Below are 27,308 nucleotides of genomic sequence, written 5' to 3'. Positions count from 1 at the left end.
CTTTGGGTTGAGTCAAGCCATTTAATTAGACTCACTGATTTATATATCTTCAGGGTGCATTTGAACAGAACAGTTTCTAGGGCTGGAATTTGTATTTTCCTTTGCTTCATGTTCAGTAGAAAGTTATTTCAGTTCTGATTGCAAAAATGATATAGTGTACCTGTTTCTTTGGAAGCTCTACTGATTGAGTGACAGTAGTGCTTCCAGAGCTCTTTGTTTGAAGGCTGTGTCATGCTTGAAGACATTGTATAGTGAAGTGAACACTGACACCTATTTTCAGCCTTTCCTTGGGAACTCCCTGCACACCTACCAGCAGTGTTATGGAAACTGAGACTGGAATTACTCATCTGTGCTGTTCAGTGGGCCATGGAGCAGCTCGCAGAGCCTCAGCACGCTTTGAGTTTTGGTTGCTGTGTGCCCTCCTTTCCTGCTTTCCATGGAAGTGAATCCTTATTTACTCATCTACTCGTTCATTACTGGAGGCAGCAGTTGCACAGGCAGCCTCCATGTGCCCTTCCTGCCAGCACTGCGCTGTGCGGTTAGCAGGCGACTCCAGGGATGCCCACAGAAAACAGCTCAGTAATGAAACAAATTTTATTTCAGCTGAATTACCTGCTCAGCACTGTGAAGCTTTCCCAGACAGCTTCGTGGTTGGAATGACAGATTTATTCAGCGTGTTTTAACTCCAGCACATCGCGCCAGATACGTGATCGCACTCCGGTCTTAATTCTGGTAGCGTTCACTTGGGAGCCTGATGGTTTGATTTAATGTTGCTTCGTCTGCTACCGGAGATTCCCGAAGCTGCTCTTCCAGTCACTGATTTGTTATATTCTAACTTTGCAGAAGTTGCATTATTTTCAGTTCTGCAACATCTTAATATTCAAAAGGGTGTAATTCATTTAAAAAATCATCAACGTATTTTTAAGGATAGGCTTTTGTTCTGTGCTCTTTTTGTAAATTATGCTCTGCTGAATTAAAGAGGGAGAAGTCTTGTTCTCGAGACGATTTCTGCACCACACGTGGTGCAGAATCTGCTGAAGCTTGGGCTGCTCTGCTGGTGATGTGTCCCATATGTGAGTCAGGGTGATCCCTGCAGCTGCGGGTGAGGAGGGTACCCTCAGGGAGCCAGAAAGAGAGCACCAGAAGCTTTATTGCTGTTTATGGGGGTGGATAGAGTTAGGACAAGGAGGAATGATCTTAAACTGAGACAGGAGAGGTTTAGGTTGGATATTAGGAGGAAGTTTTTCACACATAGGGTGGTGAGGCGCTGGCACAGGTTGCCCAAGGAGGCTGTGGATGCCCCATCCCTGCAGGCATTCAAGGCCAGGCTGGATGTGGCTCTGGGCAGCCTGGGCTGCTGGTTGGTGACCTGCACACAGCAGGGGGTTGGAACTGGAGGAGCACTGTGCTCCTTTGTAACCCAGGCCATTCTGTGATTCTGTGCTTATTCTGCTCCTAGCAACTGGTTGAGTGGGAATGGCTGGAAGATAACCTGAAGCCCCTGCAGCAGGCACAGCAAGGTTGTGTAGGTTGGGGAAAGCTGAGCTTTAGAGTGGATTTCTGAGTTGATTTTCTGCTATGTCATCTTTTCTCTCAAATTTTGGAGCTGAAAGTGAGAGCACTGCTGTCCAGGAAGACTGAGGAAACGGAGGAGGATGCTTGCGGTCTCCTGGCTCCTTGAGAGAAGAGTCACTAAGCTGCGAGGCTTTCACCTGAAATGATTCCATAGCAATTCTGTCTTCTGTCCTGTGAGAATGAAGTGATACCTGTTTAGGGAGTCCATGTTTTCAAGTGATTCACTTTGAGGATGCTTTGTCACTTAACTGTCTGAACTTCTAAAGAAACAAGCTCGTAGGAACTGCTGGCGAAATTGAAACAAGGGAATTAGCTATTCTTTTGATGTGATACTGTTTGTAAGAATGCTTTAAAGGACTTAATGTATATGCTAACTGGTTTTACGTACGTTTTCTACATGGTAGCTTTTAATGAGTTAGGGAATCAGAGCTGGTATGAACCAAACGGGTGTTTTGTGTCGTTGGAGTGACTTTTCCACGGTCTGGTAGGAGGTTTGTGCTTTGAGCAGTTATCTGTTCAGAGCTCTGAGATCTGTTAGGCTCCTGGATGGTGGAGAATCCATCTCTTGTCACTAACCTGAAAGCAAACATCCTGCTGTCCTCTAAAATATGGGGAAGCCTGACTCTCTTATCTGGAATTTGTGTACAAACCTGAGGAAAGAGTAGGAGAGTGGGATGACTGTCTTTGTAAATACTCCTGTAAAATAAACTCTTCACTTTGTCTTGCAGGAACATCACTTGCAACGGGCTATCTCAGCACAACAAGTTTTCAGAGAAAAGAAAGAGAGCATGGTTATCCCAGTTCCTGAAGCAGAGAGCAATGTGAACTATTACAATCGTTTGTATAAAGGAGAATTTAAGCAACCAAAGCAGTTCATTCACATTCAACGTAAGTTTCTGAATGTTGGTTTTGTGGGTTTTTTTCCTTCCTTTAATTCAAATTAACTAATCTTCATACAAGCTCAGGGACCATGTTGCTGCAATTTGAGTAACTGAGAGAACTCAGAAACCCGGGGGGATCTGTGTATGTAAATTCCAGTTTATCTTGTAAAGTTATGGGAGAATTTAAGGATAAAGGTGAGGTTTTTCCTACTGTATTTGTTTATGGGCTCTGTACTGATTTTATGTTGAAGTATGGTAACTGGCAAGCCTTGTCTTCTGTCAATCCAAAAATTGATTCAAAGCTCTTTAATTCAGAAGTTCAGTATAAATGGAGATGAAATTGAAGAGGTTTTGTAAGGAAATCAGCCTTGATTCTACTGGTTGCAGCAAAGTTCTGGAAGGTTTATTTTCAGTTAGGCTACTGGTGATGTTCAGGCTGTTTGCTGTAGCATATGTGACTTTTCCACTGCTGGGCGTAGCAGGAGTTATTGTGTTTTCCTCTTACTTTGCTAAAGCTTTTTCCTTTCTGTAGGGAACTGGGTCTCAAAAGATCTAAAGACCTAATTAATTAATGATAGTTGTCTCTGGATGTTCAGTTGACAAGCGTTTATGTTTCAGTAGCGTAGTTGTTCCTTGGCAGGGAGTCATGTTTGTCCTTTGCAGCATGTCATTCCAGGGGGTAGTTTAGTGGCTTGGACTTCCCTCGGAGTTAATCTCTGTAGCACACCCTCAGATGCAGTTATTGCAGTGATTTATCACTCTGTGTGTTGAAGCACAAGTTGAGCGCCGAGTTTCTGCAGAGAGAACTTCTCTTATCACCAGTTCATGTCTTTGTTTCGTAGTTACATTGGAAAGACAGTTGACAGAGGTGTGCTGGAATATCTAGAAAAGGAAGTACACTCATCTTGCTTGTTCTGGGTTTTGTGTAGACACGCTGCTGGGAAGTGTTGATGAGCAGTTCATCACGTTTTTTAGCTGTCTCCAAGAAGAGGCTGCTATCTGTAAGGAGATTGGAGCAGAGAAAGCATTTTATGCTTGTCTGCCTTCTGCTGTTCTTACAGATGCAACTGAGCTTGAAGTCAGGCAAAGATACTTAAGCCCAAATGTTGATGTCTACTGAGGATCCTTAGGTAATTTCTCACTAGCATAGTGAAGTCCCCTATTTGTCCTAAGTGTTCACAAAATAAAAGGTTTCTGGAAATAACATGCTCAAGATCCTCCACGATACATTAGAGATAATGGTGGTAATGTAAGATGTGAGTTAAAGGAGATGGATACTTCTCTTTTTTCAGTTGAAGAAACAAACCTGCAAGCAGGGCAGGTTGACTAAACTGAAACAAAGCTGCATTTTTTTTCTGGACATTGCCAGAAATGCTGTTAATGCTGCTAACAAACAGGATTAAAAGTGTTAAATGTATATAATGTTGTGTGCTTTGTCTTGTTAAGACTTAATCATTCTGGGGACATAATAGAAGGTATTAGAGCTGAAAATAAAAATCAGATAATGCTTCAGGATAGTTTTCCAATGTAGCCTGGTTGCAGTAGGTGTGATGCAAAGCTGCTTTATGCTTGGCTTGTGGTCACTGTTTAGCAGTTGTTTTAATGCTGAAAGCAAGAAGAGTAACAGTACATGCTTTGGCCGTGGAAGCTACATAAACCACGAGATGACAAGTGGCTGTGTACTGCATTCCGTGTTTGTAGTTATTACTAAGAAATTATGAATAACCTTAAATAATTTTGCAGCTCATCTTATAGATGAGGACGTTAATCTTTACTAGAATAATTCCTTTATGTGTACCACTAGTTCAAACTAGGGGAAAGTTTGTTTCTTGCTGACACACACAGACATACACAAAAAATACCCACTACCAACAATAAAAAAACACCCCAGAGGGGGTCCTGCAGCTGATACTATTGCATGTAAGTTGCTTTTGTAAAAAGAGTAATGATAACCATCTAATGCTTTATTGTAGGTAATGTAGCCGGATCTTTTCAAATGCAGTTTTGAATACTCTTTGTTATGTTGTGTGAGATGCAGCCTAGTTACTCTGTTAAAATAAAAAATTAAAATTAACAAAGTGTGTATTTCTCATAGTTTAGAGTTGCTTTTTTAAAAAACTAATTACACAGTCCACATTTTGGGGGCTGCAGGCCAACATGTAAAGTGGGTATTTGCATGGTACTGCCTGCGGAGGTGTGTGTTGCAGGTGGGGAGCACTGGAAGCTCTGGTTCATTCCAGTGTTACAGACAGACCTGCTATTGAGGTGGTGGTTTGCTGGTTTGTTAACTACTTTGGATATAATTACCATGATGTGGTTCTTCATTTGCATTTGGTCAGCACAGATGTGTTTGCTGCCAACAGGATCAGTGCTGCTCTTTGGTTTGTAATGCCAGCAGCCTCCTCGAAGCAGCTGTGCTCTGGGGGAGCAGCCCAGGAGCAGATCTGGCAGTAGGCTTATCTTCAGTTTGCTTTGGTTAGGTGGACTGTGGGTTTCTCGTTTCTCTGGCTTGGCTCAGCGTGTGGTTGCTGAGGTTGGTGCAAGGAATGTGAAAGAACTCATGGCTGCTGGGGAGGAAAGCTGGTGGAAGAGCTTGGTTTAGTTGTAACTCACACCTAGGTCAGCTTAATGACTGCTGAACCACAGCCTTAATTTTCTTAAGTAAACTAAATAAGATAATTCAGCTACGCTGAACCTTATTTTATGTAATTTAACTTCTAAACAAATTGCATTTCCATAGTTTAATATGAACTTAATATGTAGAGGAGCTAAAGTAAATAAAAGCCAGTCCCTCTGTGAAAGTTTCTGTCATCAGGAGTGGTTGCAGTGGCAAAGGGTGTAAACTAGGATGGTAGTTTTGCAACAGCAATTAGCAAGCCAACAAGTTCTGAATGCTTATTTGAGGTGAGGCTTAGTGATAGGATCATGGAGGCCCTTTTCTTCAACGCAGTGTATAAACATGCGGTGTGGGGAGGGACAGATGCTTTGGAGTAGGAAAACAACATTCATTTCTCAGCCACAAGAATCTCTCAAGAACTACCAGGAAAAAGGGCTGTAGAAAGTTGGCTTGCAACTGTGAGCTGTCACATTGGTTGGTTCTAAAATGCTAGTCACTAGCAGGGTGTCTGAAATACTATGTTTGTTGAGACTGAGGCTAGTTGTCCACAAACTTCTGTAGGCATTAATGAGCAGCTGCATCTGTTGCTATGGTAGGTGCAGAAATGCAGAGTGGTGAGTGACTACATTGGGCAGCTCACAACACCTGTGTATTGAGGGCAGTTCCAGGATGGAAACTGGCTTTTCCTGGAACCAATGCAGTGTGCTCTGTGCTCAGAAAAAGCAAAAATGAGGAGTAAGGATGTCACTAAGTGTGTTTGAAAGGGCAGCAGTGGGCAAACTTCAGGGAGAGAGGGGGCTTCGGTGAGCATCCCAGAGCTGTAGCAAGCTAGCTGGGGGTTAATTAACTCCTTGTGATTGCATGTAGCAGCTGAAGAGTGATAATCATGCATTCTATTGGAATGCAGTTGTTATTTCCATTGCCTCCGCATCATTAACCTGTGGCCTCCATGTAGCCTCCCTTTCGTTTCAGCTGAGCTGTGTTGGTAAGCACAGGTCATGATAAACAGTGTGAGGAGCACTGCCTGATGAAGAAGAGTATTGGTAGAACGTATGAAAGCAGTGTGTGTGGCACAGGCTGCTGCTGCTCTGACATTACCCATATGCTTCCTGTGGAGCAAGATGAGACTAGATTTATTCAGTGCTCCTGACAAGTGCATATTGGATACCTTTTATCTTCTGTATCTTGTCATTTTGATTATGTCAAAATATTTTAGTGGAAATTACGGTGTACAGCTTTGCTTTTGTGTTGTTTTTTTTAATGATTATTATTTCCTGTTTTTCAGCGCTTAGTTTTTTTTAATCCATCAAGTCTCAGAAATGAGTACCGAGATTTTTATCAGCAAATTATTTGTGAAATTAGGTGGATTTGACATGTTATTTCACCAGTGGTTGCACAGCTGATGAGCCAGTGTAACAGCCAAAGGAGGAGGTTCTGATTTTCCTCCTTTTCCACTTCTGGTTGCTCCGTGTGCCTCCAGCTGGTCCTGCTGCTTGCTGGATACATCTGCAAATGGGCTCAGCTCCCTCCTTTAGCAGAAAGCCACTCACATCTCCCCAGAGCTGAACATGCCTGCCAGGTGACTGGGACATGCATGGCTCAGGGATTTCCAGCAACTCTTTCTTTCCTCAGTGTGAAAATGAGGGCAGGTTTACAAGCAGTGCTCCCAGCTTACAGGTGAGCAGCATCTCCTCTGTCACAATGCTCCCCATGTTCACTGATGCTCTGGTTTAAAAGAAAAAAAAAAAAAGCTGACTTACCATTTTGTTCACAAGGAATTACTGGCTTGTCTACTGACAGGTAATGGGCTGCGTGTTTTTGTGCCTTTGGGTGAACAAACAGTGCCTCTTCTGGGCTCTCATGGGTTTCTGGGCCTTCTGAGATCATCCATGGAAACCTGCTTCAACACAGCTTGTGGAGCATAGACCTGCTGTAGTGCTTGGAGAGCCCTCCCAAAGCACAGATAGCCTCTCTGGAAACCTTGAGCCATCTCTCTTAAGTGGGGTTGCTTGAATATGATTTTTACACTGCACGTTAGGATTGAGTTTGTTTTGTAGGCTCAGGGGAACTTTTGCAATTTCCTTTTTGGAGAAAGCAGCAAGTTGAGACCATCAAAGTCCAGAGTGGAGTGCAGTATGGGGCACTGATGGCAGGGGGAGCACCAGCTGCTAGGCAGGACTCCTGGAACTCAGTGAAGAGCAGCTGGGGATGGGTGCTGATGGTTATTTACTGGCTGTTACCCTGCACACTGGAGCGATTTCCTTTCTATTTTTTTTTTAAATAAATACAGTCTTACAGAGCTGTATATTTTAAATAATATTCTTAGTTTTTATCTCAACTTTAGCTTTCTGCAGCCATCACTGAAGCAGCGGGATGCAAGCAGTGCAAAGTGTAGAAGTGTCAATCTGATGTGCAGCTGTTGATTTTCTCTTTTGTTTTTTAGAAGAGCTGCTGTGGGTCTTATGCCCAGTAGAATCCCAGAATGGCCCGGGTTGGAAGGGACATCAAGGATCATGAGTCTTCAACCCCCCTGCCACAGGCAGGACCACCAACCTCCCTATTTAATACTAGACCAGGACAAAATCATGACACAATAACAGTGGAATGTGCCTTCGTACCATCTGCATGGCCACTTCACTGAATTAACATTACAAATAACCCAATTAAAACATAATTGTACTGCAGTAGTAGTAATATTATTTTCTTGGAATATATTTTTAGAGCATGTTTACAGTATGTGTTGAGCCAGAGAAGTCTTCTGATTAAGTGCTACTCAGAATTAGTACTGTGAAGGGAGGTAGCAGCCAACAGCTGAAAACAGTAAGGGATTGCTGCCTGGCACTTCTGACATGTTGTATCTGAGTGTGAGTGCCTCTTCAGCTTTTGTGCAAGGCTAAATAAATTGTTTCACATGCTGGCAGTGGTTAAGGCTAAGTTATTGCATAGGTGTAGAGAAGAAGCACTCTTGGGCTGGTCTGCTGTGTGGAAGGAATGTGTTACTGCATACTAGTCGACTGTGTACCATATGAAACAGAATGCTCTGACTTCCTTGAAGCTATTTTATAGCGTTATTCTCATGGTTCTGCTGTTACCTGCATCACCTCAAATTGCACCAGGGAGTTTGGGTGCAGAGTTCCTCAAAGCTGCTGCTGAGATATAGCTGTGACTTAAGAAGAAAGAGATAAGTTGGGGCTTTGGTTTGTTGTCTAATACATGTAGAATGTATGGCCACAAAGCTTCAGTGCTGCTAATACAGTTATTTGTTGGTTGAATTATTTGGAGTGTTCTGATTCATATTTCACCTGTCAGAGTTTGGATATGAAACTTTAATTGCACCTAATAAGAATTACTGTTGTTCAGGATTTTCTCATGCTCTTTGTGAAATGTCCTGCTATGATAGCTGAACGATACTTGTGCTTTTCACAGGGCCAGAAACACTGCTTAACTGTGGAGAATGAATAGGGTGATCTGTAATAAAGATAGGAGCCTTGCTGTAAGGTCGAGAGCACACTGTTTGTAGAATACAGAAAGATTTGTGTTCTCATTTGTTAGAGTTAGGGAGTATGGTGAGGTTGCAGTTGGACTTGATAATCTTTAAGGTTTCTTCCAACCTGAGCAATTCTATGATTCTGTTATATAGAATTGAGTTGGTTTTGGAGAAAAAGCAACACCTGACTTCCCATCAGAATTTGTCTAGCATTCACCAAGGGCAGACCGTGCCCAACCAATCTGGTGGCCTTCTGTGCTGGAGTGATGGCATCAGTGGACCAAGGAAGGGCAAATAATATCATCTAACTGGACTTGTGCAAGGTTGTGGATATGGTCCTGTACCATACTCTTATCTCTAAATTGAAGAGAGATGAATCTGAAGGGTGGACTGTTCAGTGGATAAAGAATGGGCTGGATGGCTGTAGCTGGAGGGTTGTTGTCCAGGTGGAGGCTGGTAACAAGTGATGTCCATCTTGGGCCCTGTGCTCTTCCATGTCTCTGTCAGTGACTCGGACTGTAAGGTTTGAGTGTACCCTCAGCAGTTTGCTGATGATACAGAGTAGAGTGGTGCAGTCAGTACAATAGAAGGAAGGGATGCCATTCAGAGAGACCTGGACAGGCTTGAAATGTGGGCCTATGAGAACCTAAAGAGGTTCAATAAGGCCAAGTGCGGGGTGTTGCGCTTGGGTTGGGGCAATTCTACGTATGAATACCAACTGGGAGATGAGCTCCTAGAGAGCAGCTCTACAGAGAAAGACTTTGGGGTCCGGATGGATGGAAAGTGGGGCACGAACCAGCAGTGTGTGCTTGCAGTCCGGAAGGCCAGCAGTATCCTGGGCTGTGTCAAAAGGGGAGTTGCAGTGGGTTGAGGGAGGAGATTGTCCCCCCTCTACTCTGGCCTTATGAGGCTCCATCTAGAGTGCTGGGGTCCCCAGCACAAAAAGGATGCAGAGCTTTTGCTACTGCAAAAGGTCCAGAGGAGGGCCACGAAGATGATCAGAGGGCTGAAGCACCTCTCCTGTGATGCAAAGTTGAGGGAGCTGGGCTTGTTTAACTTGCAGAACAGAAGGCTGTGGGAAGACCTCATTGTGACCTTCTAATACCTGGAAGGAGCTTACAGGCAGGAGGAGCACCGACTTTCTATACAGGTAGATAGCAATAGAATGTGGGGGAATAGATTGAAACTGAAAGAGGGGAGGTTTAGGTTAGATGTTAGGGGAAAGTTCTTCACTCAGAGGGTGGTGGGGTGCTGACACAGGCTGCCCAGAGAAGCTGTGGGTGCCTCATCCATGGAGGCACTTGAGGCCAGGCTGACTGGGCTCCTGGGCAACCTAATTTAGTGGTTGGCAGTCCTGCCACGGCAGGGACTTGGGACTAGATGATATCTGAGATTCCCTTTAAACCCAAGCCATTCTATGATTTTACACAGCGTTGTATTTGAAACAAGTTTACTTTATGAAATATTTTAGTAATGTTATATAGTTAAGTTGCTTTAAAATGGGCGATGAATTGTGTTGGAACTTAAGTACTTTTCTGTAAGTATGAGATTTGACTAAAAATTATCTTAATTGTTGAGCTTACTGTAGAAGGGTTGCATTGTAATATCACTAAGAAGAGACAGTAAAATTTGTATGCTCCTATGATAGCTTTTGTAAGAAAATCTTTATTTTCTTTCTGCCTTTCAAACCACATTAAAAGAGAACGAGACTTACCCTTATATAGAAAGACAAAGACAAGAAACTTCTAAATACTATTTTAATACTTCCATGTGGGCACACTTGTAGCAAAAAGAGAGAAGTGTCATGGTGGAGATCTGCTAATTTGATTGATGATGTTTTTTATTTCTGACTATTGAATGCATGCTTCTGTATTCACTTGTTTTGTGCCTGTGTGTTTTTGTTTCAGCCTTTAATCTGGACAATGAACAGCCAGATTATGATATGGACTCTGAGGATGAAACCTTATTGAACAGACTAAATCGGAAGATGGAAATCAAGCCACTGCAGTTTGAAATAATGATTGACAGACTTGAAAAAGCCAGTTCTAGTCAGGTATTTTGCTATGTTAAGAAATGGCTAAAGTATTCTCACCTGTGAGTTTTCTGCTCAGTAGTTCTCATTCATTTTTCAATTGTGCTGCTAACTGGAGAAGTATGCTTGTGTGACTGCAGGCATACAGAAATTGCACTGCTGTCACTTATTGTCACTGTTGGTAGCAGGAAAATAGGAGGAGGAGTGGGTGTGTGTGTGTGTGTGTGTGTGTGTGTGTGCAGTGGCAATGGGAGGAGATGGTTTTAAATTCTAATTCCCATCCATGACATATTAGAAGGGGACAACTGAAAGAATCTGCTTTCACCTGTATTGGCATGAAAGAAGCTGACAGTGGTTGGTAGGTGTACAGATCTGAGCATATCAGAATCCAACTCCTTTTTTTTTTTTTTTGTCTTTTTGCTTGGCACAGTGGGCATTGTCTTCAGTTTGAAGGTTAGAAGCACGGACAGTGAAGGAAAGCCTTTGTTGAGATTGGACCCTTGTGGTATAGAATGCAGCGATGTAAGAAAGGAAGCTATGCTCTAGGAGCAAGCATGAATTGCCTATTATTTTATCACAAGGAGGCTAATATATTTTAGTAGTTAAGTTCTTGAGGTGTTCCGGGAGACCACTGTCTGGAGAAGGGTCTTTAAAGCCAAAATGTGGCTCAAAAACTACATGAGAAGGACCAGGTTCTGATAGGTTAGCTTGAAACAATGTTATTTCTCAGCAAGATGGGAATTATGAAGGAGTGAAACGTCTACTGCAGGATCTGTAGCTCTGCCACAGTTGCTTAACCTGATGTAGTTTGGTGTTACATTGTAAGAGGCAAGATCTTGTGTTCTCTGCCTCTTCTGGGGAGCTCAGTGAGGGTTGGGTAAAGAGATGTTACTACATGAAGACAAAATCAAATACACTGAATGATGCTTGTTGAGTACGTGGCACTTGGGTCCTGTAGAGCTTTGCTGTTGATACCTCTGTCCTGGCTTTCAGTTAAAGCAGCTGGTTACACTTTTCATGTTTTCTCCTTATGTTTTTTTCATTATTGATTGCTTGAGTAATGAAGTTAAATTCAAGAACTGGAAGACTGGTTTGATTAACCAGGCTGATGTCTGTTCTCATTAGGACAGATGCAGGATTGCTGTAACGCTGCATGTTGTCATACGTACAAGGGGTTAGGAAGCTCCTTTTCCCTCACCCACCTCCATGAGCAGGTCCTTTTTTTTAGTTCTGTTTCTGCTATAGGTTGGGTTTTGTTTTATTCTGGCTGCAGCTACTACTTCCATAGAAGCAGTGGTTAGACTTAGGATGGCTTTATTTTTCTTAAATGTATTGTTTCTTTTTCTGATGATCCTAACGTAGAGACAATGTTTAACATAATTTGAAATGCTGCTTGCAAAACTGCAAGTTGAAATTCAAGTTTATTTTTGGTATTCTTCAAACTATGGTGAAGATGAAGTTCTGTCAGGCTTCTTTTAAGTAATAATAGAGATTATTTTCTTTATTTAATAAGTTGGTTTAAGATCTGAATGTGTTAAACTCATATGTTAGTTACTCAGTGATGGCTTTTACATTTACTAGGTATGATTTCAGTATAGATGTAGAACACATGATAAGAATATAATTATTTAATTACCTGTGTTTTAACTACCTCGCACTGAAATAACTTGTGTAAGAAATGAGTGTCTGTGTATCCCTGGGTTGTGATAAATATGGAAGGTCATTGTCCTTCTCTATCACAAAATAAAAATTATTTTGGGAAAAGATAATGGTGGCAATTTGCTTTAGAACGTATTTTGATTTCACTGAAGGGTTCTTTATTGTATACAACATCAAACTGCAAGCAGTCGGATGTTAGTAATGTCTCACCAGAAAGCATTTTCCTCTTTATTTAGGGGAAAGAAAAAAAAAAGTCAGTGATTAGTCTTCAGATTATGATTTGATAGTAAGTCATTTAAGCCCTGTGCTTGTAATGATATCAGAAGTGATTATTTTCATGAAGAGTAGACAAAGTTGTAGACTTGTACAAAGGGTTCTGAGAGCTGATTGTGCTGATCCAGAAAAATCAGTGACTGTATAAGTTAGGACAGTCTGTTTGGATTTAGGTGAGTACTCTTCTCCCTTGGGCTAGAAAAGGATCAAGTTTATTCAGGAAGTGTGCAAGGCATTTGAATGTGCGGTGACTTTCTCCTTGCTTTACCCCATCTCAAGCCCTTCACATTTTCCTTTCAGCTCGTTACACTTCAGGAAGCTAAATTGCTGCTAAATGAGGATGACTACCTTATTAAGGCTGTATATGACTACTGGGTAAGAAAGCGTAAGAATTGCAGAGGGCCGTCCCTCATCCCCCAAATCAAACAGGAGAAGAGGGATGGCTCCACCAACAACGACCCTTATGTTGCCTTTCGGAGGAGGACTGAGAAGATGCAGACAAGAAAGGTAACTTGCCATTTTCAATCCTATAGCTGGTAACCATTTTGATTTGATTTCTTTCTAGCAGATGGCAGAATCAGTGCAATGCTATCTGCAGTTATTGATACAGTTGTTTGTCTGTATCAGTAGTTGCAATATTGGAGGACCCACCTCAGTTTCAAATCTGCTAAATGATGTAGTCAGTTTGTAACATGTTAATTTGCTGTGTCTATCTACAATGTGACAATTTCCTGGAAGGCTGGAAGTCCAAGGGTAATTTATAGGCTCACATGTTGCTTTGGTGAAAGAAGGGGAAACTCTTCTGTTTACCATCTGGTAAACAATTCAGGTTTTGTATTTCTAGCATTATCAATGAGATCTGATATAGAATGCAGAATAATGACAAATGTGTATGTAGATGCACGCAACCTTATCGTGTGCAGAAACAGGGTTAAAGAAAACCTTTGGGCACAAAGTCCTGAATTCCTTCTTCTGACGAGCTGCATCTGGGCTGGGATGCAATCTGAGCAAGAGAAAACGTGGTGAAAATGACTGAATAGTGCCTTTTCAACTGAAAAGATTTTCTTTTGCTCTTTGTGCTGTCTATCCCAACTAGATTGGGCTTTTTGAGAAGTTCATCCTGATCTCATTGGCTCTCACTCTGAGCAGTATTATGTAACTTCTTTTTTTTTTTTGCTGGACTGCTGCCAGTTACGCCCAATGGGTTTTGCTTGTGACATAAAATTTGCTTAATCTTTCAACAGAATCGAAAGAACGATGAAGCATCTTATGAGAAGATGCTGAAATTAAGAAGAGAGTTTAGCAGAGCCATAACAATTTTGGAGATGATTAAGAGGAGAGAGAAGACAAAACGCGAGTTATTGCATTTAACGTTGGAAGTTGTAGAGAAAAGGTAGGCTTGCAAATGATGTCACTTAGAACTCTAAGATTTTACTTTTCATTAAATAGGTTTGAAAACAGCTCCTGTGCTTTATTCCTGTATGGATGCTTGTCTTCTGCACACATGCATGGCTGAAGGCAAATATTGCTTATGTAGACTTGAGAAGCTAAAACAGAAAGGCAAAGAGGCTGCATGAAAACCTGTTCCTTGTCGCTCTGATGTTTTGCCAGTGGAAATTCACTATTATATTTTAATTATTATTATTTTTTTAAAGATACCATTTGGGTGATTATGGAGGTGAAATTCTCAATGAAGTGAAGCTTAACAGACCTGAAAAGGAAATGAGCACAACTGCATCCACTCTTCATAATGGAAATCATCACAAAGTTCAAGAATGTAAAATTAAGGTAATCTTCCTTCTGCTTCAAGTCTCCTGTTTCCTGTACCCTGCAGGTGTTTGCATTAGAAAACTGCCTAGCAGATTGATATGCTTGCTGTGTTTAACATTTAGCTTTTTTCTCCCCTAAGTTTTAAAAGCATTGGCCATCATCCACCAAACAACAGCTTTGTGTTAGCTTTCATTTTTCCTCTCACATTTTTTTTCTCCCTTCCATTATAAGGAGATGCAAGAGTACCAATGCTGTTAGTGTGCAAAGGGACAACATTGAGATGGCAAACAGTGAATTACTTTTATTTTCCATTGACAAAAGATTAGAGCACTGCATTTTTCCTGCAGTGTTGTCCATGAGTATTGGTTGGCCCTCAGTTCAAAGACAGCCAGATTGCTGATTTACAGCAAGAATGCTGGAGGATTCTAGGAGCTGTTGGGAGATGTTTAAGTGCAAAAAAATGCTCATCTGTGAAGCTGGGGAGTTTGAATCCCTTTTGGAGTTTGTATTTAGCAGCTGCGACACCCAGTGGTCACTAAATGTGGTACAGATCCCTGCCTTCACTTCTCTGCTGGGAATTGTGCCTGCTGTTTCTCATCTCTGGTTTATGAAGCTGAACTGGAGTTAGTTTCAGTCAGACAGCTACTGACAAGTGGTAATTTGGGGGAAAATTAAAGAGCTTCTCAGAGAACTTCTCTGGCTTTTACTCATTAATTGAAAATTTTGGAAGGGAAAGTAATTTTTAATTGGAGAGCTTTGAAGTTGTAAAACATTTGTGTTCAAATAACAGTTTAATATTGCTGCAGTTGCTTACTTGCTTGCTGGAGAGGATTTATGTTAGCAAAATCTTAGAAATTAAATGAAAACATGGCAAAAGCTAGTAGCATGAAGTCTTACAAGAAACATAAGCCATGTGAGAGCTGGAAAACATAAAATGTTTTTTGTGAACAGATTTGAGCAATTAAGAAAGCTGTAGTTTCTTGGCATAGAAAACTGAGGCCTGAGAAAGTAATTGGAGCAGACTTTCCAATTGCAGTATCCTGAGGGTGATGAAAAGAAAGGAACCCCTTACTGTAGTCACATAGCGTGAAAGCTTTCAGTTTACTAATAAGGTTCTATAAAGGTGATTGGAAGTAAAGTTTTGAGGTTTTCAGATGTTTAGAATAAATGTTACGTTGTATCTGAATTTTCAACATGCTGCACCAGTGGCCAGAGGCTCCGGAAGATGAGCAGCCATGTTTTTCTAAGGCATGGGGTGAAGAAACAACATCAAGTATGTGCTTTTATTTATTGGATCTCTTTCTGTTTTTGACAAACAGCATCCTCATCATTCATCTCTAAAGGAAGAGATATCAGATGTTGTACGTCAGAAGAAGAAATATCTGAAGAAACCGAAAATGGAGTGTGTGGTAACTGCTCAACAGCCCTCTGCTGAGCCCTTGCCTGTTATCAACAAGAGTGATATCAAGCAGTATGACTTCCACAGCTCAGATGAGGATGAATTCCCACAGGTAACAGTCTGTTATGATTTCTTTTAGCCTACTGAAAATGGAGAACTCAGCTATCTGGAATGTGGACAGTATAGCTTGAAGTGGAGAATAACTGTGTTGGGCAGTTGGTCTGCATGCAAGACATTTGCAGAAGCTGCTTGAGTTTGTTTCATCTTCCAAACTGTGTTTTGGAGAACTTTGTGTTATGTAAACCAGTATTTATAAAATATATGAAATGCTAACTAGTACAAAAATACATTTTTACCATATTAGTCAATTGATTACTATATATTAATTGCATGTTTTAGTATCTGTATTATATACACATGGCAGTTGAAAGAATAACTTTGCTTTTTGGCTTAGGTACCCTCACCAGTATCAGAAGCAGAAGAGGAAAATGATCCTGATGGACCTTGTGCCTTCAGGAGAAGAGCAGGATGCCAGTATTATGCTGTAAGGCTATCTGCTGTTGCATTTAGTGTGTTTGGGTGTTCTGTTTTTGGTTTCATTGGCCTACTGATAATGGAATAGTTCTTTTAGTCCCACTTTCATTATGAAAACCATGATGATTTGGTGGCTCCAAAGAAAATCTTTGAGTTTTTCTATAAGAATATTTCTCCTTGACCTGTTCCTCTGACTTCCTAAAGGCAATACAAAGCACGGCAGCCTAATTCAGCCACTGTTTGAATGGGAGGACTCCACCCCCTCCATGCATTCCCCTTGGTTTTCCTATTGCATCCTTTGTTCCCAGCTTATAAAGCTCAAGGGTTGCTACTTGTTTTAGTTTTCAGACATCGTTTGGAGCTGGTTGTAAAAGCGAAGAGATTTAACCTGTTGAAGATTTTTTTTTGTGTAGTTAAATCTTTCTTTTGAATTATTGCAAGCTGTGGATATGTTGGAAGAATGTTACACTGCAATTGTAGCAGTGAGCAGAGGAGGAAGTCTGATTAAACATTCCATCGTCTTCTCAGAACCACTGATAGTGAAACTTCATACTGAGTATGGATTTGTGGATGGGAAGCTGTTATCTATGGAGGACCAACAGAAGCAATGTAATGCACTGGGTCTGGTTTTGCTTTGCTCACTTCCCACCAGAGAAGTGAAGTTGCATGGCAAAATAAGTTTTGTAACTGTAGTCTTTAAGGCTGCCTATAACTCACTGGAGAGGAACTTAGTTGCTAGGTTGTCTGCTCCAGAAGCCTAAACAATCTCCCTGAGTACTCAGAGCATGGGCATCTCCCACAAGTTGTGCTGTAAGTTCTTTGCACAACTCAGATGTGTGCTGGCATCTGCTTCTGTTCCTGCCATGCAGGTGTCTTGCTATTGTGATCACGTAGAGAACACCACAGACTACTTTGTATTTTCAGGAATGTGCAAATGGACTTTCCTTTATTCTTTGCAGCCTCGTTTGGACCAAACTAATTCTTCATATGAAAATGCAGAATTGGACAAACTGAGGTTCAGGCATTGCCTTACAACCCTTACAATTCCAAGAAGGTGTATAGGATTTGCAAGGAGACGAGTTGGCAGGGGTGGAAGGTAGGATTGCCTTATTTTTACCCTTTGTTTCCCTTCAAAGTATGAAAGCACATATATAAGAAACATAATTAACATTTTTTTTTTCCATCTTTTTAAATCAGGGTTATAATGGACCGAATATCCACAGAACATGATCCTGTCTTGAGACAGATTGACCCGGAAATGCTGAATAGTTTTTCAAGCTCTTCCCAGACTTTAGACTTTTCTTCTAATTTTTCACGGACCAATGCTTCCAATAAACGTTGTGAAAACAGACTGTCCCTTTCTGAAATACTAAGCAATATCAGATCATGTCGACTGCAGTGTTTTCAGCCAAGGCTACTAAATCTACAGGACAGCGATAGTGAAGAATGTACCTCAAGGAAACCAGGGCAGACTGTGAATAATAAAAGAGTTTCTGCAGCATCTGTAGCTTTATTGAACACCAGCAAGAACGGCATATCAGGTAGGCAGAAGGATTTAAATTCTTATAGAACTTAAAATACAAAGTTATGGTGTTTTTTTTTTTCTTGGAACTGGGCTGATACCACCTTAACTAATGATGTGTAGCTAAACCCAATGATACAGGGTAACTGTTTTATATTTCTTAGGGCTTTTCTTAAGTTCTCTTCCTCCTGCTTTAATTGCAGTTTAGATAGAATCATGGTAAAGTGCTGGACTTAAACATGCCACATGTGAAGGAGGGATTCTGTTTGTATGTCAGCATTGCCTACATGAAATTTATCACACCTCGTTTAAGGAGTGAATAATGCTCTTTATGAATGTAGAAGAGAAGCCATTGTTTTATTGAGGGTATCAGAGTGGGTGGGAAACAGTGGAGACAGGGAGATGTTTTTGGAGTTCTCTAAATCTTGCTAAACCATCTCCAGAAACCAGTAGTGAATCAGTAAAGTCTCGGAGCAGAAATGAAGAAGGCACAAAACAGTGTTTTGAGTTGACATCTGGAGGCTTGCAGTGTTGCAGTTTTTACTGTAACAGTGATACACCTTGCTGTGCTGATTATCAGAAAATCAACAGGCACAGATGAAGAGTGATGGGGCATTTCCTCCTCCTTTAAGGTTGATGTCTAACTCTCACACTTAATGCACCTGTCTCTTACCATTCAGTTTTGTGACCTTACAGCTCCAAATGAGCAAGATGGCAATTCATGTATGCTTTAAGAAAAAAAAAAAGTAGAATCTTCACAAGACTATCAAATATATGCAGCACTATTCTCATCTTTGTACACCCTTTGTCGCTGATTTGGATACAGGATCACTTAACTTGGAATAAAAACAACCAGAAGCAAAAAATTGCTTTAAGTTTGTATTAGCAGTCTCAAATACAACTAATACATGTAGCAAGTGATTTATTTATAACAAGTGACAATGTTTAAACTGGCACTGCTGAAAGAATATATGATTCTTTAAAATGCTGGACAGTTGGAGATGTGCCAGAAGAGATCTCTTAGCAAGCACAACAAGCATTTCAGTGTTTTCCCACTCTATTGTGTGCATGCAGAACTTAGTATTGTAAAAGAAGATAACTGGGTGACACAACAGACTGCTTCTAAATCCCATAATTAACATCATGTGGATGTGGAAGGGGCCCATCTCTTTTAAAGTCAGCTGCTGCATAGTCATTGCAACTTTTCTGTTGTGCTCTCCTGTGAAGAGATTTGAACAAGAATTATTTTTTTTTCTGCTGTATGAAGAGAATAGACAGTGTGTCATGATCATATCTTGTATGATTTTTGTTTGTAAAGAGCTTGAAAGTCTGGAGAATTGCACCTGTAACAGAAAGGGGGCGGTTCTGTGTGCTGGGATTATTGATAAGAATTAAGAAAAGCTGTGTGAAAGCAAATGCAGACAACAGAAATGAATGGTGTTTGTCAGAGTTAAGCATGTGGAGCGTGGACAGTATGCTAGGATGGACCAGCAAAGAATTTGCTGGTAGCTCTTTGTATAATGATCAAGTAGTACTGCAGGGTTTCTATTTAATGAAAAAGTGTGGTGACAGCAAGGTAAGGCTAGATGCTTAAAAATGAGGATGGAGTCCACTTACACTAGGAGAGTATTTTGAGGTAGAAGCAGATATGTCTGAGTGAAAGAAAAAGGTTGGAGAGATTGTGAAATATCCATACTGTAGGTATGAATGAAAATTGGAGCAGTGAAGGGCTTGACAGGGAGGATCTTTCTGTTTTGGTAGGAAGCCATGCATGGGTGGGGGAAAAGGGTTGGCTCTTGTTGAGTGTTAACCAATTCAGTAGGACTAAAGCACTAAGATGTTGATGTTACGTGGTGAATCAGTGAGAGCTTGTGCTATAGGATTTGAGCTTCTGAAGCTTAAAAAAAAATAGACATTGTAGTGATGGTAGAGACTGTAGAGAAGTACTTGTATAATATGTGATGGCTCTAGGCTACTTTGTGGAGGAACGGTAATTTATTTTGTATAATCCTGATGATCTGTCTGAACACTGTTCAGATGTGAGCAGAGATTACTCAGCAGTTGGAGTGCACTGCAGAGGGAAATGTTTGGGTTGGGAAGACCCTTTTGTTTCCGTATTCAGACTACAAAGCAGATCCTGTAGTTCTATGGAAGGATCGGGTGCAATAAAGCAACAAAATTGTTTACTGTGTAACTGAGCCAAGAAGAGGCACTGCTGTTTTGCATTTGCTGCATAGTAAGTAATGGGAGAATTTTTGAAGGATGAGTCAAAAAGTGGTTGTGCATTAAATGGACATAGGTGCCATATCCATCAAGGCAGATCTTTTTGGGAGGTGGTTGTAGAGATGAATTTTATTACAGATTTACCTTTGAGCATAAAAGAATCTCTGGAAGAAAAAATGACAGTTAAACTGAATGATCAGTTTTGTTGTTTGGGTTCTTTTTTTTAGTTTAGAGAAGAGTTGGAGATGCTCGCTTTGGTTATTTGTATTTAAAGTTTATATTTTTCCTTCTGTCTCGCTGAAACAATTGTTACACTATTTCCCCCATGCTAAGCATTGTGCAAACAGAAGCAAAGACTTAAGTGCATGACTGGTTTTGTCATAAAGGTGCCTGATCAGTGTGTGAATAAAGAACCTCTGTTCCAAGCTGAATTTTTCTCCTGCTTGTGCTCTAATAAGGAGACAAGGTCCCTACAACAATCTTATCACTTTGATCAGTTGTGTAAATTTTCAGCAGGCTTACATGCTGCACCTGGGAAGCAAACGTGGTCTCTTTGCCAAAGCCAGCTCTGGAAGGATTCTGTTTAACAAATGAGAGAAGCTGATGATGAGGATAAGCAGTGTATGAAGGAAGTTGCAAGGAACTTGTCGATGGTACAACTTACTTTGGCAGAGTAGTGCTTGGCTGGCTGGCTGAATTCCTAGACTGCAACTTGTCTTGCTTGTGGAACCGAAGTGAGAATTAGGCTGTAGGCAAAATCTTCAGCAATTTGCCAGAGCGCTCTGCGTCAGCTGCCAGTGCCTGGGAGCCACTCAGACAGCTGGCTGCTAAGTTACTGTGTCCATAGATACAGAAGACAACTGGAGATGGTGGCATTCTGAGGTACAGAATTCTACACGTGGAGCAGGCGTTTACTTTGTGGAGGTATCCTGTTGAGAATAAAATATCACGTAGAAGTAATTAGATTAACGAGGAACTGTTCTGGTGGGGCAGCCTGAATGATGATCTTTGATTAAAGCTCCTAAGAGCAGTGACATCATAATCTAGGCCAAAGGTGTCTAGGGATGGAAAGCAAAAGACTCTCATGTAGACTTTTTGTGGTATTTTGTAGTATTTCAATGTGGGCAGACTGTGGTTAAATAGAAATCCCAATATTTAGCAGTGCAAACTGAAATACTGGTCAATAGAAGTTTTAATGAAAAGTATAGAACTCTTGCACTTGGCTGTGACTTTAAAGGCTGCCTTGGAGTTTTGTAGAAGTTGGGTTTGTCTTTAGGAGCCTTCAGTTGTTTAATTTGGCAAAATGAAATGGTGGTAGATGTGCTAATGAGTGTCTGCTTTCTTCATAAGGTTAACAGCAGAGCTTATTGTGACTGAGTAAATCCCTGCTGATAGGTACTGGCCTGGCTGGAGCTGACAAGTATGAATGCAGAAACAATTAGGATGCTGCTGTGCTGATCAGCCCTGTGTTCTGTGGCTTCCTGGCCTGTGTCAAACTGGGAGGGGAGAGAGAGAGCATGTAAGGTGTAGGCCAGCCCTAAACTGGGTGGTGGTCAGTTTGACTCAGCAACTTGGAGTCAAGATAAATGCCCCTGTACTGCAGACAGGGAATAGCTAATAAGGGGTAAATGCATTTGAGGTGTTTGTCTGCATGAAATTGGCTTGTTCTTGAACACAACAGAAGGCATTATGGAATTTGGTGCCTCAGAACTTAAAAATAGAATTGCATACATACGTAATGTTCCATAATGCTGTTCTTGGCTCTGTTGCCTTTAGTAACGAAACGCATTTTGGGAGGCTGTTGTGAGGAAGCTTAACAGGTTTAGCTGACTGAACTTTGAGTTCAGAGCTTGTAGTAAGAGGGAAGAGTCTTTGAGGGGATCTAAGTATGGCTAACTGGGGAGGAAAGCTTGATTTCTTCAGAATATGTTGAAAATAATGATAAAATCCCAAGAATCTAATAGGGTGAATAATGTAAGTCACTGAACCTTTTAAGTGCTCTTCAGCTTGTTCGATGCTTGTGTTAATGGTGAAGCACTAAAGAAGTAATTTCCCATGTAATTCCTCTACAGTCAGTCTGCATTTTGGCTCTTATTCAGAATTTCAGCACAAGGGTGAGTGCTACAGCTAGGGAACAGAAGAGTCAGGCTAGGAAAGACAGCTCAATTCAATGTTACTGTTGTCTCACTGTCTCTCAGTGAGATGAATGATATTCGTGCAGCATCCAGGTGTTGGAGATGGATGACAGCTTTGGTCTTCAAAGTATGTAGTTCAGAATGCTGAAATGTAGTTAATGGGAATCTTTGAAAAGTGAATTCTCTTTTTACTTGCTCCTGGGAGAACTTAGTTCCAGAGCTGCTTTGACTCCACAAAACTCAGGTTTAGCGCTGAACACCTGCTGGTATTTTGACTTTATCATATTTGCAGTTCTTGAGTTGGGGAGGAATGTTGAAAACTGCTTTTCTTGACTCCATCATTCCCATACTTGTTGGGAGTGTGATACTACTGAGGTTGTGTTAACCAAGTTCTCATGAGTGATCAAAGCCATTATGTAACTCAGCATCTCTTTTAAAAGGAAAAACAGATTGATAGAGAAAGTCTTGTTCAGGTCAGCATTTACTTTAGGGGGAGAAAAGTGTGAAATTGGAAGGTCATACTAAATGAATATAAACAGTGATTTGTGATACCTCATAACATTTGTGACACAGAGATCAGCTTTGTTATTGTGTGTTAGCTTCTGAATCTTTCAAGTAAGGATTGGTGTAGGGCTGGATTCCAACTATGTATACATGTGACCCACTTACACTAGCAGCTGCAGAACACCTCTTTTCACTGCTGACATAAGTGTGCTCAAGTGTTAGGCATAGGCTTCCTTTGCATAGTATGTTCTGGTGTCAGAAAAGAAGGCAGCATTTATGCCCTGAAGGAGGGGAAGTTTTAAAGCAATGACGTGGAAGTGTTCACTGTGAGAGCAGACATCCAGCCAAGCCCAGTGCGCATCTTCCTCAGCTGTGATTTTTAGGGTGTTCTTTTCCTGATTTCCAGGAAAAAAAAAAAAAGGAAAAAAAAACTCTATAAGCTTTTGCTTAAAGGTATTGGAGAGAAAACTCCCAAGGATAGAAGTTGCTTAAAAACTGTGGAAGCTATGAATCCTTTTGTTGTGAATTGAATCAATGTTAAAAGAACACAGCGAACAAATTTAGCCTGGCCTCTCTGTTGTGTAGCAATGTATGAAGATCTTTGCAAGCATCTGGCACAGTAGATGTTTTCACCCACTTGTTACCCAGCACTGGCCCATTCTTGCATCTGAGGTGTGGTTGTTCTGTGCAGGCCCGTTTAACGCTGGCTTCCCTTTCTTTTTTCTGTAGTAACAGGGGGTATCACAGAAGAACAATTTCAGACACATCAACAGCAGTTAGTTCAAATGCAGAGGCAACAACTTGCCCAGCTTCAACAGAAACAACAATCTCAGCATTCCTCGCAACAGACACATCCAAAAGCACAGGTACCGTACCTGACATTGTCATATGTTCCTGTCTTCCTTTTTGCTTACTGCCGTTTTTATCTGTTATAAGCTAAACATCACAGAATCATAGAATGGCCTGGGTTGAAAAGGACTACAATGACCATCTAGTTCCAACCCCCTGCTATGTGCAGGGTTGCCAACCAGCAGCCCAGGCTGCCCAGAGCCACATCCAGCCTGGCCTTGAATGCCTCCGCAATCTGATAAATACATAAAGTTTTGGAATGAATGTAGAATGGGTTTTGGTCAAAATGCTTTCCCAGTTTGCTTGATAGTGCTCAGAAGATAATTTATGCTGTAGCTAGTGCACATACCTTTCATGTTTCTTCTGTCTTTGAATCAGCTAATGTTTTAAGTTTCAACACCCAAACCTCCAGTGTTTGCTTGGTGTGTGGTTTTATTTTCTTGTTTTAGTAACGTATCATGACTTTGTTTTAGAAGTTGAGTAAGCGACTTCATGTTTTAATGCGTTAATTGTGTCCATGTGAAAATAGCCAGTGCCCTGTCAAGTGATACAAATTGTCATGGGATTTATCTTGTGTGTGTGTCTGTGTGTGTATAAGTGCTCCAGAGAGACTTCATAGTAAAACCACTTCATGTAATAATGCATTGTTATGAACGGAAGTCAAGAGAGTACTAAAAACTCATCACTTCTAAGAGGAAAATGTTAGTTTCATGTATCTAACTTGATTTTTCCAGTCCCTTCACTTCCACCAAGTTCTCCACACTTATGAATTCTAAACATTTTTCATCTGTAATTCCGTGCAAGGGATGAACATTTGTTTTCTGTTGAGCTTATTTGTCTGATAAAGAAAATCTGAAAGCTGCTGTCTACGTATTTTTTAAGCATTTTGTATCTAGTTTCCAGTGCTGTTTACCTCTCCCATCTTTGGAAAGGACTTAGTAAAAAAAAAAAATATGCAGAATGATAGACTGATACACAATCACAGAATGGCCTGGGTTGGAAGGGACCTCAAGGATCATGAATCTCCAACCCCCCTCCACAGGCAGGGCCACCAACCTCCACGTTTCATAGCAGCCCAGGCTGCCCAGGGCCCCATCCAACCTGGCCTTGAACACCTCCAGGGATGGACGGGGCATCCATAGCCTCTCTGGGCAGCTGTTCCAGCACCTCACCACTCTCTTGGGAAAGAACTTCCCCTGACATCCAATCTGAATCTTCCCTCCTTTAGCTTAAAACCATTTCCCCTTGTCCTACTGTTATCCACCCTTTAGAAGAGTTGACTCCCCTACTTTTTACAGGCTCCCTGTAGGTGCTGGAAGGCTGCAATGAGGTCACCCAGCAGCCTTCTTTTCTCCAGGCTGAAGTATGAAAGTGTTTTTACATCCAAAATTCAGTAGGTGATTATGCTGTGGTACGAATTACTCCATGGGAATGAATGTGCTGTGAATGCTGAGAGTTCTGTAGATTTAGGTTAGTGTGTATTTTCTATGCAGAGACAGAGGAGACAGCTTACAGCCATAGTAATCATCCTAGAGGAAATTTCTCAAACACATTAACAAATGTAGTTCTTCACTTTGTACTTGGATGATTATAAAGAAATAAAAAATACTTTTTTATTCCCCCAGGGCTCCACCACCTCTGACTGCATGTCAAAAACACTTGATTCAGCCAGTGCCCACTTTGCTGCATCTGCAGTGGTCAGTGCACCTGCTCCTGGTCGCAGTGAGGCAACGAAGGAACAAACCCCCAGCCACAACAACATTAATGGTGTTGTCCAGCCTTCAGGTGATGATTTCTTAAAACTCATGGTCTTTTGCAGAGCAGAGAACGTGCCAAATGATCCTGTTCCATCTCCAAAATTTCAGTATATTTTACTACTACTGAAGGTTTTAAGTCTTACTGTTAGGTATTTTTTTGCCATGTCATGCGCATCAGTTTGGTAATAAAAACTGTCAGTGCTCTTTGACCCCTGGAAGAACATTCTTCATTTTCTCTTGTAGGCTTTTTCCTCTGTTAATCTTTCATAATCAAAGGGATAATTGATAGCATTTTATAAAGAGACTGAATGTGAAATTTAAGAAGGGCACCAATGGCTTAAAAAATCAAGTACTTGAAGAAGAATGCAGAAAATTTGCAGTGCTTTTCAATCATTATCTCACTTGCTTATTCAAACAAAACTGTGCTTATTAACTACTTCTAGTAACTCCTCTGATGTTACTATAAGTTCCAGGTTTCATAACTCTTAGCATTCCTTCCAGATTCAGGCACAACATAAGTAGGCATTCACTGCCTTGCTCCCAGCCTCTGCTGCCCCCTGCCAGGGAGGTTCAGAAACAATGCCAGTCACGTTGGTGCAGTTGCTATGATACTAAGAGAAATGGTGTTTGAAATTTGGCTGTCATAACTAGTAGAAGGCTTTTACAGTAATTTGTTGTTTTAACAGCTAATGATGTGATTAGTTTTATAGACCTTTTGCTAGGCTGGGTTAATGATGAAATAATTAATAAAAAAATAAGAGGGGGGGGGAGGGAGAAACAGCTCAACACAGCTGAATAAAATCAATAGACTGGAACTGATCCAGTAAAGAAAAAGGCAACTGTGTGTAACTTGCTGAATTCTGAGAGTGTAATGTTTTGAGGGATACAGGATCAGGCTTATGTGTGTACCATGTATCAGCAATAGATTTACAGTTGATGAAAAATACTGCAAATATGCGTATAAAATTAGGTCTGTGTTACTGTTCCAAAGCTGTAAATGTCAGTGATGTAAAATAGCCATTCCAGCTTCAGATAGGAAGATTTAAATTAGAACATACGAAGTAACAACAGCTTTTTGCAGGAATAGGGAATAATGTTCTTAGTTCTAATTTTGTTAAAACTATGTCAGTGAATACGAAGAGGAATCCTGAGAGCCACTGGTTTGAGTATGTGCTGTGCTTCATTTTAGCTGGGACTTGAACCTAAAGTTTTCCCACCATTTGAGTACAGACAGCACTGCTCTGTAAGCTGGAAAGGGGTCCTGTACCCCTCACTCTCTTGCCTTGAGGGAGGCTGGTCCCCAGCACCTCGTGGTGTTGCCAGTCAGATGAGGGAGGAGGCAATTCAGAACATCAGAACTTGGCTTCTCGCCCATTCTCTGCAGTTGCCTGCCTAAGCTGTGCCCCATTGGATGTACTTGTATAGGAAATGTTGCACTTTAATTTAAGGCACCTAAATTGAGGTTCATAAAGTTGGAAAATACAAAATGCAATCTGTTCCACCTTCTGATGTCTTTGTGAATTAAGCAAACAAAGAAAAGCACTTAAAATATCCTGAAGTTTGACTAGAAACATTTCTAAAACTTTTCATTTGTTTGAATCTTCAAAGCAGGTAACACAGGGATGATTCCAGTGCCTCATACACTTAAATCATTACTATTGATTTAATCTTTTGCCTTCAAATCTAAATGGCACATTTTTAATTAATAACATTTGCTTTGCAACAGGAACCTCTAGAACGTTGTACTCCACCAACATGGCTTTATCATCCAGCCCAGGGATTTCAGCTGTACAGCTTGTAAGGACAGTTGGCCACACCACCACAAACCACTTAATTCCAGCATTGTGCACGAGCAGCCCTCAAACACTTCCCATGAACAATTCTTGCCTGACTAACGCAGTGCACCTCAACAATGTCAGTGTTGTTTCTCCAGTCAATGTGCATATTAATACAAGGACTTCAGCACCATCGCCAACAGCCTTAAAACTTGCCACAGTTGCTGCCAGTATGGACAGAGTGCCAAAGGTAACTCCTAGCAGTGCCATCAGCAGTATAGCAAGGTAAGTGCAGGGCAAGTTAGAGCACAGATTC

The 27,308-nt window shown here is 41.1% G+C and overlaps 1 protein-coding gene across 2 annotated transcripts in view; it reads left to right on the top strand.

The window, feature by feature from the left end:
• Positions 1-27,308, top strand: part of EPC2 (enhancer of polycomb homolog 2) — a 40,565-nt gene that overhangs the window by 10,879 nt on the left and 2,378 nt on the right. For both annotated transcript variants that reach the window (XM_048954074.1, XM_048954073.1), the window contains exons 2-13: positions 2,304-2,463; positions 10,468-10,613; positions 12,825-13,031; positions 13,769-13,917; positions 14,180-14,312; positions 15,614-15,805; positions 16,148-16,237; positions 17,187-17,323; positions 17,425-17,768; positions 23,341-23,477; positions 25,086-25,245; positions 26,944-27,277. In XM_048954074.1, the coding sequence (XP_048810031.1) occupies positions 2,304-2,463; positions 10,468-10,613; positions 12,825-13,031; positions 13,769-13,917; positions 14,180-14,312; positions 15,614-15,805; positions 16,148-16,237; positions 17,187-17,323; positions 17,425-17,768; positions 23,341-23,477; positions 25,086-25,245; positions 26,944-27,277 (2,189 nt within the window). The remainder of the gene's footprint in view (positions 1-2,303; positions 2,464-10,467; positions 10,614-12,824; positions 13,032-13,768; positions 13,918-14,179; positions 14,313-15,613; positions 15,806-16,147; positions 16,238-17,186; positions 17,324-17,424; positions 17,769-23,340; positions 23,478-25,085; positions 25,246-26,943; positions 27,278-27,308) is intronic.

The sequence above is a fragment of the Lagopus muta genome, chromosome 8, assembly GCF_023343835.1.
Source record: "Lagopus muta isolate bLagMut1 chromosome 8, bLagMut1 primary, whole genome shotgun sequence".
Taxonomy (NCBI): Eukaryota; Metazoa; Chordata; class Aves; order Galliformes; family Phasianidae; genus Lagopus; species Lagopus muta.
Note: the sequence above shows the minus strand (reverse complement) of the source record. Positions and strands in the feature narration are given on the sequence as shown.